The sequence below is a fragment of the Hemitrygon akajei genome, chromosome 5 (genome assembly GCF_048418815.1).
Source record: "Hemitrygon akajei chromosome 5, sHemAka1.3, whole genome shotgun sequence".
NCBI lineage: Eukaryota > Metazoa > Chordata > Chondrichthyes > Myliobatiformes > Dasyatidae > Hemitrygon > Hemitrygon akajei.
The window spans coordinates 53,112,799-53,126,554 of record NC_133128.1 but is presented as its reverse complement, the minus strand read 5'-3'; the positions used below and the strand labels follow the sequence as shown (position 1 = coordinate 53,126,554).

Genomic DNA, 13,756 nt, shown 5'->3' with positions numbered 1-13,756 from the left:
GTTCCAATGATGTTCAGGTAATATTCCACTGATATCCACTCACCAAGGGGCATTGTGCGACAAAATAAACAAAATCGTTCAATGGTTCTGCTGACCCTCCAGTGATACAGCTTGCACAGCGAGACACAGGGACCAATGCTGCATCTTATGGAACCTGAAACAAAAGTAACAATCAGCAAAATTATATTATGAAGACTTAAACAGCTTTAAACCTACAAATGGTCTAGTTGCCTCTCTGGGGGAACGTGAAATTCACTGAGGTGCTGGAGACTAGCAGTCTAGTGTCAACCTTATAGCAGCCTCACTGAAACAGAGCCATACTGTGCGTTGAGCACAGTCAATCACCCAAGCAATGTGTGGCATTTCATAACTGCTGGTCAGCTTTCTTTGCTATTTTCTGGTTCCAAGATATTTATAACAGTTCTGTTTGCATCTGGTCTCTGGATATTTTGTTTAAAGAATTGAATATTACTGTTTGATTGAAATAGAGATTTGAGTAATTTCAACATTTTATTGCATGGAAGCAGCATTGTTCTTTGTTTATGACAACAACTTCAAATAAAGTAGGAAAAATATTCTAATATCCCTGGATATAAAAAACTACCAAGAAAACACTTCTGACCTTTTACTGAAGTAACCCATTTCCATGTACAGGTTTCCCCCGCTTTACCAATGTTCGCTTTACGCCACTTCGCTTTTACAAAAGACCTACGTTAGTAACCTGTTTTCGCATTACAAAGAGGATTTTTGCTTTTACAAAAATTTTTCCCATATAAATCAATGGTTCTTCACTTTACGCCATTTCAGCTTAAGAAAGGTTTCATAGGAACGCTCTACCTTTGTAAAGGGGGGATCTCCTATATAACATTGGCATAGGATGATTCTTTTCATTCTTTCCATCAGGCGTTACTCATATGTGAAAATATTCAGGCAATTTTAAATAACAATCCACAGTTTACATATTGCTTAATATTCTCATTAAACTGCAGCATAAGGCTGTAACCTCACGGCCCAGCTAGTCAACTGACCAAAGTCCAGTGGGCTCCTACCTGTGAAGAATAATTTTTAATTTAGTGGCAAGGACCACGGACTTGGGAAAAACAGCATGTGCTGGATTATAAGGATATATTCACTGTTTGGGTAACTAGGGAACTGATGCAGTTCTGTAAGTGAGCAAAGAATAGAAAGTGGGAATTGAAATTCCTGACAAATGGATGTCCTTAATGCATTTTTTGGAAGCTTGGCATTTCTGGCAAATCTAGCATTTATTGCCCAAAGTTTTGGTGGGACATAAAGCAGGAGCAGTTGGAATTTGTGAGTTATTTCAGTAAGTGTCTTGAGTTGAAGCTAGCTAAGATACCCTGAGCAGCATCATGCATATTTTAGGTAGAAAAATTCCTTGTCTCATTGGAAAGAGCCCTCAGGTAACTTGGGAGAGAAGGGAGAAAAAGGTTTAGCGTAGCTCCCAGGAATGATATGAAGTGGATTGAGGGAGGTAATGGGGGAACTACCTGCACTTCTGATCTCCACGGAAGCTGGAGGGGGAGGGGTGGATTTCACCTGCACCACAACATTCATTGCAGGAAGCGTGAGCAGAGCTGACCCTCTGTTCGTGCATCGTCCTCTGAGACTTAAAACAAAAAAGGCCCGATTTTTCATAAAGGTGGCCACTTGAGTTAATTTGACCACGATTATAGCTTTGAATAGTTTTCAGATATCTTTGAAAGGAAAGGTATAATTCTTAAAATTGTTGATTTGTGATCCCAATTTTCGTTCATTAAATAGGTGCCATAAAAATCTCCTAACAACTTAACAGAACATTTTTTTTCTCAGCAGTGATTGCTAAAATCAGAATGGAAAAAAGAAAGAAATGATAGCTTCAGAAATTAAAGGCAGTTTTGGTCATGAACCATATATGCCATTGAATCTCGGTGCTGGGTTAACACCCTGTTTTACAATCTGATTTAGTGTAATTTAGTAGGTGAGAAGAGGCTTGCAGGGTGTGACAACAAAAAATTAAAGTTGACACTGAAAATATTAGCTTTAATTGCCTTGAACTTGAATTGGAGACTACCGTGGCCTATGGTTGTAGATGCCTGGCAAACGAGCGGCCAGCACAGTACTAGCCCTGTATAAAGGGCTGACATCAATCAGCAGCATGCAGTGCATCCAAATGGCTTTGGAAGATGTAACTGTGATGAAATAAATAAAATGAAAATGTAGGTCCAAAAACGTCACCGAGGAATGCTGGAGGTAAGACTGTGGAAGTGAACACACAAACTGTTTGGCTGCTTTTGTTATTTGTGGAAATTGCTATATTAGGCAAAACAAAGAGTTTTGATCTTTCATTAGAAAACCAGACTCTCTGAAATATACAAATCCAGATGGCACGCAGTACGTGCATATACTTTGAGTTCCATTTTTTTATATTCTTAAGTAACTGCACAAGGAAGAAAAATTCTGCCTGACTCCTGTCATAGTTAAATGCTGAATATTTGCACATATGAGTAACGCACGACTTGCAAACCCCACAGGCAATGCATTGAAATCTGCACAATATAAACAAGACTGGTCTTTCGCCAGCACTCTAGATTTACTAAAATATTCTTATATACGATTATCTCTGGTCTTTATCATTGTCATCGCTAATCTATTAACTGATAACAATGAAACGCATAGCGAAGTCCCGTCCAATACAGTCTGGAGGCTCCATGGCTCCCTCTAGTGGAACATCACAATCAATATGAGGTTGTCGAATCACCTTCTGTCTGCAGTAGTTCAGCGGCAAACAGCACTGGAGACAATGGAAACATTCTGCTTCTTCCGCGGTTAAACCCATTTCCTTGATCCCCATTTCTTTCGAACGAACGCTCTGAGGATGAAACCCCCGGGCGGAATTTTCGTGTCGGTGTTTCTCTTCGCTGCTGAGATGGTCGCAGCCTTGTATCTGAGCAGCACCTACAGATCGGCCGGGGACAGAATATGGCAGGGGCTCACTCTTGTCTTCGCCCTGGTGCCATCGATCCTGGTCCAGTTCACGCTAACCTTCGTCCATCGGGATGTGAGTAGGGATCGACCGCTGGTGCTCCTTCTTCACCTGCTACAATTGGGACCTTTCGTCAGGTAGGCCTTCCAACCAGCTGGCTATCAGTTTTATTTACGGATGTTGGCCAGCTGTAGGGGACGGTAGCCTCTCTCAGTATCAGCGATGTGATTGGGGATGGGCCGGGATACCGTGGATCACAGTGTAATTATGGGGCCGTCAAGTGTTCCAGTTTCTTGTATTCCAACGTCTCCGTATCAATGTTAATTAATTGGGAAGAGAATTCACATCATCGACCGAAAATGTCTGAATAGGTGGGTAATTAGCATTTAATCCGAAACTGTGTGACGAGATTAGGCTTCACTAACCAAATCCACGCATTTTCCTCTGTCGCGTCATGACAGCAGCTCATGCAGACCGCAGGGGAGGGTCATCAATGGGAAAAGAGTGGTCACCTGAATCTTGTTTTTGAAGATCACAGGACGAATGGCAATTGTTTTACGGGGGTGGGGTGATGCGGGAGGTGGATGTGTATCATCGAACGCACTGGAGTCGCCCCTGCCTTCAATCCCTTTAAATTTCAGCGACCTTTAGACAAATTGGGGAAGGTTAACAACTAGATTCTTAAATGCGTGTATTAAAAGTTGCGTTAAAAATTATCAACAGCAGAAGTACGAAGTGCCCATGTACTAAATCATTTGCTGTTGTTCATTCTAGCGATTTAAACCCGAGTAATGAACGGTACACAGCCGGCAGAACAGTGATCTAGCATGCAGGGTGTTTCAAACTGTCGTACCATTTACCGAAACATTACATTCGGCATTTTCTTTGATTTTTTTTTTAAAAAACATTACCGCTAAAATTCTGAATTAATTCCGTTCTTCCGCCTGCTAAGAGACTTGTCACGGTGTTCCCGTACTTTTCAACACCAATGTCTTTATCCTTTTCAGAACTGACCATTAACCATTATCCAGTTCAACCATTATCAGCACAAAGAACCTTATTCCGAATGTTTTTAAGAAAGCCTACTATTAAATAGAAAAATATGTTTCTGTAATAGATCACTGAAAATATCATATAATGAAGGGATTGGCGTCAATATTAGGCAGTAATGCAAAATAACTGATCGTTTCTGTTCCGTCCACAGTTGGTCTTTGTTGTGTGTTACTCCGCAAGATGCGCACGTTGTGTTGGGCAGCCATCACGGCGCGTTCCGACATGCAGTTCCCTTCGCCCTCAGCTGCCAGCGTTGGCTTAATTCTGACGGAATGGGTTAAACTGACATTGTTCTTTTCCAATATTTCATTATCCTCAATGCCTGGCATTGAATCGGGGTACGAGTAATAATGAGCAAATTGTGGGATTTGTCCGTAACAGTAGTGGTGAAAAAGTGGATCGCTGTAGAATTATAAACCCTATCCTCCCGCTCTGAGAAAAAAAAACAAATATTAATTATAAAGGGGCATTAGTTCACATCTTCACCAGAAAAAAATGGTTAAACACGAAAATACCAGAAAAAGTATAGGTCATATTGCCTGTTAATAAACCTATTATTACATGTACAGTGGGCACATTATTCAGTACAGGGATGGAACCCAGCGTGGTCTTCTGCTGCTGTAGCCCGTCCATTTTAAGGTTCCTCATTCATTCAGAGATGCTCCTTTGCATACCAGTGATGTAAAACAGGGCCTTCATGTCAGCTTGAACAAGTCTGACCCCTCATTAACAAGGCATAACTGCCACTCACGTTTTATTTGGGGGGGGGCGGTTTTGTGCCAGGTCTGTAAACGTTAGAGACTGTTGTGTGTGAAAGTGCCCAGGAGATCAGCAGTTTGTGCGATACTCAGACCACGCTACCTGGCACCAACAATCACTCCGCAGTCAGTGTCACTTGGACCATGTCAGCAATATTCCTATTTTAAATCATTCTAATGATTCCTTGTAATTGAAGCTCACCAAAATGGAAAAGTCTTCTACAAATAATAATAGAGTGAATCTATGCACCCACACCCATCCGGTGAAATGCATTTGCAATAAACCAGCGAATCGGAGGCTTGTGTATAGAGATCTGTATCTGAGCTGAGATATCGTGGACCACAATCTGTTATCTCACGGGCAAGAAAAATACTTTGATAGTATTAAACTTCCACTGCTTACAGATGGCACATATGAATAGAATAAGCTGATAAAAACCAACAATGTTGTAGCAGAAATAAGTATTAAGTAAGTCATATTTTAGAGGGAAATATTTGTGAAGATGGGAGGCTGCTAAATGCTGTTAAAATTTCTGGATCATTAGCAAAACGCAATGATTGGCAGGGCTGTGACAGTCCACTGGAGAATCTGCACTTTTGGCGTCATTTAGTCAGCATCTAATTAAGTCCGCGCAGGGTATTACAGTAATTATTCAACAGCTGTGCCGCATGAGGTCTTTCACTGACAGTGGAAAACAGAGCAGGCTTTGATTTTCTAAGGTTTTTCAAAATTGATGAAGTTCTAATGTACTTTCTGTTTAATATTTTTCAGATGTCTTGAAGCTTTTTGCATCTACCTAAATGTCGGTAAAGTCGAAGAATCTTACGTCAGTATTACCAAAAAGAAACAGATGAAGAAAAATGGCTCTTCTGAAGAAATTGAGAAAGAAGTGGGCCAAGCTGAAGGCAAACTGTTCACACACAGAGCTGCCTTTAACCGGACGTCAGTGATACAGGCTTTCATAGGCTCTGCACCTCAACTTACTCTTCAGCTGTATGTTAGCATAAAGCAACAGATAGTCACTCCTGGGAGAGGTGGGTATCATTTGGGCCAGTTGAAGGATTACTTTATTTGGTAGGGTGGGGGTTACCAAACTCTTTTATGCTGTGGACTACTATCATTAAGCGTGGGGTTGGGAGCTCCATGGTAAGGTATGCAAATACAGACAATGGACATCTATTAGCTGTTTCAGCACTAAACTAAACATAGCTACTGGAAATTAATCAAGATGCAAATTTTGCCGGTAGAAACAGGTATTCATAACGTGTCAATGAGCAGGTTTCAGTCTAAGGCTGTCAACTTGCTTCAAATAGGTTTTCTTAATCATTGTTTCTTTAAGGAATAATATGTACGTACGTGCTTTTAAAAAAAATGCAGCGACTCTCCAATTTCCTGGAGACACAAATCCCAAAGTTCCAACTCCTAATCATTAACTTGCTGTAGACTTGCCCCGATCGCTGGCCAGCTGCCTGACCTCACCCTTTTCCACTGACCTCACAGCCTAACCTTTGTCCCAATCTCCGTACCCAACTCTCACCAAGCCTCTCCCAACCCTTACCAGTCAACACAGCCAGCCTATCTGCTCCACCTATCCTGGTTATATGGCCAAATCCTTCTACCTGATCTCATCCTCAACTGATACGACACCCAACAACTCCAACTCCCTGCCCCCTCTCTCCTCATAAATCCTGCAACATGACCCAGACCCAGACTTGTGTCAGTTCCTTTGGGTGCCTCACAGTAATGGCGTGTGAGAAGGAAAGCCCTTGAATGATATGAGGCCTGTTCAATAGTGTGCAATGTCCCAATAACAAGGACATAACAGACAGATATCAATTGCACCCATTATTATGACACTTTGTGACCACCCTGTGTCTTAGACAATCACATTTTGGGTCTTCTGGTCCAGACCATGTTTTACTAATGATTGCTTTTAATTTCCTCCAGGATAATACAGGCAACAATAACTTCAGGAAAAGCAAATTATTTTAGATGCTGGAAATCTGAAATTAAAACAGAAGATGCCAGATCTACTCAGCTGAGGAAAGAGCATCTGCAGAGAAAGAAACAGGGTTTATTTTTCAGGTTTGTTACTTCATCAGAACGGGAAGAAGTTGGAGATGAGAGAAGTTGCACAAAAACGAGTCACCCAATCTGCAACAGAAAATGCCCAAAACATTCATTAGGTCTATGGAGGGAGAAGCAGGGTCAGTTTTTGAGGTCAAAGACCTCTTGTTACTAATCTGTCACTCAGTCAGCGTTTGGCTTCCCCATTGTAGATGAGACCACATTGTGAGCAGCAAATGCTAAACTGGAAGAAGAGTAAGTGAATTCTGGTTTCACCTGGACAATTTGAAGAGAGGAGGTAAAGGACAGAGTATGCAACTCACGTAGTTACTCCGAAGTATCTTATGAAGATAATATGTGACTCTTACTTTCCGGTCTCAGAAGCATTAGCTAAAGCAAGATGACCAATTGCATGTTTAGATGATTGACATTAAATTGATATAGCTGGTAACAAGGACAGAGAATGAAGACAGTGAGGATGAAGACATGCCATTATTTCATTTAACTTTCCAAGCCACCTGCTCAGACACTGAAACCGAACAAATTTTACAGAGTAGCTCAGAGTTGGGATCCCTGCACGGTCTCACTATTTAGGCTACTCTCAACAACTGCAGTAGTCACAAAGCATGTGTCCTTTCAGAAGCCTGTTGTGTCACTAAAACCTGCAGCATAGAGGTCTGTTTAGGCTTGAAGTTATAACCCAGCCCAACCCAAGAAAGCTCTAAGAATGAACTTTTTTGGATACACAATGGGGCCCAACCTGAAGCCAGCATATGCAGTTGGGTCCCATTAGGTTTGGACAGAGTTTCAGCCTCTACTGTAGGGTAATTTGAGCTGGACTAGGAACTCACAAAACCAGAACTCCATGAAATATCAAAGCAAATTCTGATGAAGGATTTTTGACCTCAAATGTTAACTCTGTTTCTCTTTCCACAGATTCTCCTGACCTGTTTACTGCTTCCAGCATTTTCTGTTTTTATTTCAGGTTTCCAGCATCTGTAGTTTATTGAATTTCAATTACTTATAGATTGACAGGGCCCACACACCCATCAGCAGCTTGCTTCAGGTATGTAAATCACATCAAATTTATGGTAGTCTTCACCCTGGATGCTCTATGCTTTGTACTTTCAGCCCTGAGTCTGAATGCTGAAGTGGGATCCAGAGAAAAATCCATCATTGAAGATGCTAATAACTGAATTCTACCACAATAGGGATATAGTAATATTCCGCAATGGAAAAAGGTGCTTGCCAGGTAGCCACACTTGCCAGGTAGGACCAGCTGGGCCAGGCAACCTATTATTGATGATGTAAGTGAACTGAGAAATGGACACTGAGCAAATTATGATTTTATTATAAGGAGAAGCCAGGACAGGAACATGACACTTAAAAATAGGCTGCATTTTTAACAAAATTAATACATTGCTTTTGAAAAGCAAGAACTAATGGATTGTTGCAATGAAAAAAGTGGTATTGTAAACAGCTTTTCATGAGTTTAATTTGGCCAGTTCTGGTCATTGTGCAATAGGAAGGAAGTGGAGGCTCTGGAGAGGATACAGAAAATGTTCGGTGGAATAGTCCCAAGAATGATACTGTAAGTCACGTGCTCATAGTGGAGAGGCTGGGATTGTTCTCCTAGGCATACAAAAATAGTGACGTGATTTGATAGTGGTGTTCAAAATCATGAAAACTCCTAATAAATAGAACAAAAATATAAAATGTTCCCATTGGCAGAAATAGAGAATTAACAAAAAAAAAGTCATGGTGGTTTGAGGGAAGGCTTTATCCCATTGCAAGGAGTCATGAAATAGTGGGATGATATGTTGCAGTTGTTGAGATGATATTTTGCTGTTGTTCGAGACACTGGCGAGGCCACATTTGGAATACTGTGTTCAGTTTTCGCTGCCATGTTACAGGAAAGATATCATTAAGCTGGCAAGAGTGCAGAGGAGATTTACATGTATGAGGATGTTGTTTGAACTTGATGAACTGAATTACAGAGAGAGGTTGAGCAAGTTGGGACGTTTTTCATTGGGGTGTTTGAGAATGAGGGGTGATCGCATAGAGGTGCATACAGTAAAACTATGAGGAGCTTAGTGAATGCACGTAGTCTTTTATTCAGGCTTGGGGAATCAAAACAATTGAAGCTGTCAGTTTAAGGTGAGAAGGAATATATTTAATCAGAACCTGAGAGGCAGTGTTTCCACCCAGAGGGTGGTCCGTATATGGATGAGACAGGCATTAACAGCATTTAAAAGATATTTGGACAGATATGTGGAGAGGAATGGTTTAGAGGGATTTTGGCCAAACAACAGGCAAATAGAACTACCGTAGCTTAGATGTGAATCTTGATTGGCATGGACCAGTCAGGACCTACTACTGCACCACATGACTCTGTGACTGTATGACTCTATGGAGCAGTCAGAACAAAGGACCTGTTACTGTGCTGACTGTATGACTCTATGATCTGGAACTCACTGCCTGAACAGACGATGGACACAGAAAAGAATTGATTAATACTTAATGGAGAAGAAGGTTATAGGGACTGAGCTGGGGAATGGGACTGACTGGATTGGTCTGGCAGAGGGATGATGTAGCCTTGCTGGAACAAATAGCTTCCTCCGTAGCGCTCCAAGGCTCATACAATTCTTTATTAGTGATCCTAGTAGCCTCCTTTATTGGGAGCAGTTCTTTTGTGGGCCACTTTGAAGAAACTAAAAAATATATATTAAAGCAGAACTTTGAATTCTTAATGATGATTTTGTTCTGCTATTTTGAAATTTAGTTATTAGATTGATCTTGGAGCAGGTTAAAAGTTCGGCACAACACTGTGGGCCAAATTGCTTGTACAGTGCATACTGTTCCATGTTCTAATTAAAGTGTAACCAGCAAATCAAACAAAGGTAAGTTACAAATCGGGTCATCCTTCTACTCCTCGTCTCCTATGTCTATTCCTTGTACATTTTAATTCTTTGGTGGGTAAAATTCTGTGATGATTCTTATGACTGTCCATCAGAGCTACAGATGCAGTGCAAAATTCTCAGAAATAAACTTAAGTATGGTTAGGCCTAAAGTTCCAGTGGGAAAAAAACAGATGAGATTTTACCTCTGAATGCCTTTTTAATCTAGTGCCTTATCTTTTGAAAAAATGTAGATTATTGATTGTATTTCTTGCATCAATGCATGCTGTTGTTACCTCAAGAACTCTATGAAATTTGACAGATAAGACTTTCGTACATTTACCTGAAAATTGATTCTTGTAATCCTTGTAAATTGGTGCTCTGCCTGTTAGCATGATGTCAATATTGCATGTCCTCTTTCACTTTTAGGAGTATTAATGGTTATTTCCCTGCTCACCATTGTGTATGGAGCCTTGCGGTGCAATATCCTTGCTATCAAAATCAAGTATGATGAATATGAGGTGCATATGAAGCCTGCAGCCTATGTTTGCATATTCTTGTGGAGAAGCTTTGAGATTGCTACCAGAGTTGTTGTTTTGGTACTTTTCAGCTCTGTCCTACAGATCTGGATCCTTCCTGTGGTTCTCCTCAACCTTTTCACATTTTTCCTCTATCCATGGATATTGTTCTGGAGGAGCAAGTCCCCTTTCCCCGAGAACATAGAAAAAGCATTTACCAGAGTGGGTACAACTATAGTATTATGTTGCCTTACATTTCTTTATGCTGGCATTAATATGTTTTGTTGGTCTGCAGTTCAACTCAAGTTAAGTGATGCAGACTTAATCAATAAGTCACAGAACTGGTATAGACAAGCTGTCTACTATATGTTTCGATTCATTGAAAATTCTGTTCTTCTTCTCCTGTGGTATATATACAGAACTGATATTTATAGCTACATATGTGCCCCTCTGTTGGTCATGCAGTTGTTAGTAGGCTACTGCATTGCAATATTTTTTATGCTTGTATTTTACCAATTCTGCCACCCATGTAAAAAACTTTTTGCCTCCAGTATTTCCAAAGTATTACTGGCTTGTATTCACTTTACTTGTTTGAGATGTGACTGCTGCAAATCTTCTGGATCCACAGAAAAGGCCGGCTTGGAGCCAAATAATGCTAATGATCATGAACAGGGCCCCGAACCTATCAGTGAATCTCAGAGTTAGATGAAACCTTAAGCTGCAAAAGAGATGACCATTTCTTTAGTGTGTATATGTGTATATATATATATCCATTTTGTTTTGACATAGTAAACATATAAATAACAGATGTGCCTGAGACAGAATCTGTTTTTTATAATTCCCGTAAAAGGTGAGCGTTTTGCCACGTTTCAACTGCAAATACATTTCAGTGAGACGTTAAGGAAAACTTTTCAAAACCAGCTTTCCAGCTTGAAGCCCTACTTGCAAAAGGAGGGGTCTATTACACCCAGACGTATTTGGTAGAACAGGTAGAAATTGCCTGTGATGTGTCCTCGGTTTCCATAACTTGTTCTTCTGGTGCTATCCTGCAGGCCAAAATATTTATAATGCCACATCCATCTTTCATTTTAAAGATGCTCACAAAAAGTGAACTACTGCTAATGACAAAAGTAATAAATGAGAAAGTATTTCTCTGCTCTTTGTGTCAGTATTAGAAAATGCTGACTTTTAATTGTGTACAGTATTTATGACAATTGTATTGAGAACATATTTCTTGATTTCTGGAAAACATTCTCTTTAAAATTATATATCCTCTGATAATTGTCTTTCTGCTATCTTCAACATAAGTCTTAGCTTTTATTTTACTTAGTTAAAATAATAAGTAGAAGTATGTAGTTTTATTCTGGACTGTTGTTTAAGGTTCTCATTAAAATGTGAGAGCCCATGCCAAAGTTCTTCAAGGAATATTCGAATAAATCCTAAATAATAAGGGAGGTTTTGTAATTTCAGTATATGCTTTCCAGTAGAACAATAAGTGCATTCAATAATAAGTAAATTAATTATATTTTATTTTCAAAAAGTAATTAATTATCAAAGTGCAATCAAACTTCAGAATGTAACTTCACAACTGTTTGTTGTCTCTGTGTATGAGTTTGTGTATGAGAGGTAAGTCTGATTTGAGTCAACACTCTCACTTGAATACATATATCTATTCCAGTTTGGATATATAGGTCATATAATCTGTAAGTTTGCAGATGACATGGAAGTCTGTAGTATTCATACTGAGAAGGATAGTCCAAGACTACAGAATGATATCGATCTGTTGGGCAGAGCAAAAGCAGATGGAAATTAATCCTGATGTGTGTGAGGTGATGCAGTTCGGGAAGACTCTTAAGGCCTATACAGTGAATAGTAGCACCTACATATGTGATTATATTGGAACAGTTTGCAGGAGATTCATTATGATGTTACATAGGAAGAAGTGTTTCAGTTATGGGTATGACTAAGAGACTGGGCAAGTTTTCCATAGAACAAAGCAGGCTGAGGAAAGACCTGGTGGAGGAAATTATGAGTGTAGATCGGCTAAATAGACGGAAACAGTTCCTAGAGTAGAGATACCCAAAATTGATGGGTGTTGGTTTAAGGCAAGAGGTAAGAGGGTTAGAGGGGATCTGAGGAAGATCTTTTTCACCCAGAAGATGTTTGAAATCTGGAACACCTTTAAAAACTGTTTAAGCAAGCACTTGAATGGCCAGCTCCTGGAAGACTGCAGACTACATACTTAATAGTCGGCATAGACATGGTGCCAAAAGAACTGTGTGTGTGTATTATATGACTGTTACTTGATGGCTCTCCATGACCTGCACACATGTAAAACATCTGACATGATAGCAGCATCAGTGTGCCAAACTAATTGCCTAGCAGATTATGTTTCAACAGATCTTCACGTGTTGTTGGGTTGAACATACCAGATATCATTAGATTGTGTTTACTGAAATGGGCTGCACAAGTCAGACAAGTGGGCAGTGACCTGACTCATCACCAGTACAAGGGAAAACCAGTGCATTAACAAGTTAGAGTAAAACAGAATCAATATTATGAGAAAAAAGGTTGAAAATCTTTTCACATTATCTTCATTACATATTACCTTAAAAATAATTCTAAATTACTTGAAATAAATTCAAACTTAAATACTTCAACCTTAAGGTACAGAAGTGCAAGGTTTCAACACATCTGTGAAAACGTATCATTTCAAAGGCAACGAAACAAGCCTGTACATATTTGCGGTGGAACAGAAGTGAATTGTGAATGAAATTTGTATATATTAATATGATTAAGTTTGTATTTTATTTAAGGATATTATTTTATGTGTTTCTGAAGTTTCTATATGTAGCAAATGCTTGACAATGATATTAAATAAATGGATGCATAATGATTTTGCATTATTATTTAGATACATTTTATGTAAGGATAGATACTAAATCCTGCAGCTGCACTGAAAACTCTCCCCACACCCATCATAGCAGCAAACTTCCAATCAGTGGTGCTACAACAGCAGTTAGGATTATTCAAGTTACATTCCAGGTGGAAACAGCATGAAACCCTACTGAATTGAATTTAGTTCAAAAATGCAAAACATGGGCCCAGCGTAACATGCACTAACTGGTGAAATATTCTACCTGTTGCACCGATCACATTTTTTGAATTAGATCATTTGCCTTGTGGCGTATGGAATCTCAGCTGGAGTCAATCCCTGAACATTGAGGAGGTCTGTAATTTTGAAAAATACCAATTGAACTCAGCATATTTTTTCTCCATTGGCATGAAGAGCTCCTGTAATGTTGTGTAATGTTTGAAATAATTCAATGGCAGGGAATGGTAATTCTGTAACTCTCCTTGCAGCATGCAGTAAGGCTCAGCTGAGTGTGAGCCATCGCCAGCAGGAGAGAAGAAATATAAATCAGACACCATGCACTTAGATTGTTAAATCTTGTGAGATTCTGCTACACTCTATG

General features: G+C 39.7%; 2 protein-coding genes across 3 annotated transcripts in view; one reads left to right on the top strand and one right to left on the bottom strand.

The window, feature by feature from the left end:
- LOC140727801 (gamma-aminobutyric acid receptor subunit rho-3-like) overlaps nucleotides 1-3,413 on the bottom strand; it is a 56,466-nt gene extending 53,053 nt beyond the window's left edge. The window contains exons 1-2 of the mRNA XM_073045574.1: nucleotides 2,762-3,413; nucleotides 44-154 (exon numbers count right to left, since the gene is read on the bottom strand). The gene's annotated coding sequence lies outside the window, so the exon portion shown is untranslated. The remainder of the gene's footprint in view (nucleotides 1-43; nucleotides 155-2,761) is intronic.
- xk (X-linked Kx blood group (McLeod syndrome)) lies at nucleotides 2,644-13,176 on the top strand. 2 transcript variants are annotated; one of them, XR_012098929.1, is made up of 4 exons: nucleotides 2,644-3,123; nucleotides 5,570-5,832; nucleotides 6,746-7,931; nucleotides 10,192-10,325. XR_012098929.1 is itself a non-coding variant. In XM_073045575.1 (3 exons), the coding sequence occupies exons 1-3, from the start codon at nucleotides 2,879-2,881 to the stop codon at nucleotides 10,983-10,985; spliced, it is 1,302 nt and encodes a 433-aa protein (XP_072901676.1). In that variant the 5' UTR covers nucleotides 2,646-2,878; the 3' UTR covers nucleotides 10,986-13,176. The 2 variants fall into 2 exon arrangements, 1 of the variants encoding a protein (XP_072901676.1); XM_073045575.1 differs by lacking the exon at nucleotides 6,746-7,931 and having other exon boundaries at nucleotides 2,646-3,123; nucleotides 10,192-13,176.
- Nucleotides 13,177-13,756: the final 580 nt, after the last annotated feature.

Coding starts and splice junctions, on each gene's coding strand:
- xk (XM_073045575.1), top strand. CDS start 2,879: ATGAAACCCCCGGGCGGAATTTTCGTGTCGGTGTTTCTCTTCGCTGCT. Junction 3,124..5,569: donor CAATTGGGACCTTTCGTCAG/GTAGGCCTTCCA, acceptor AATATTTTTCAG/ATGTCTTGAAGCTTTTTGCA. Junction 5,833..10,191: donor GATAGTCACTCCTGGGAGAG/GTGGGTATCATT, acceptor TTTCACTTTTAG/GAGTATTAATGGTTATTTCC.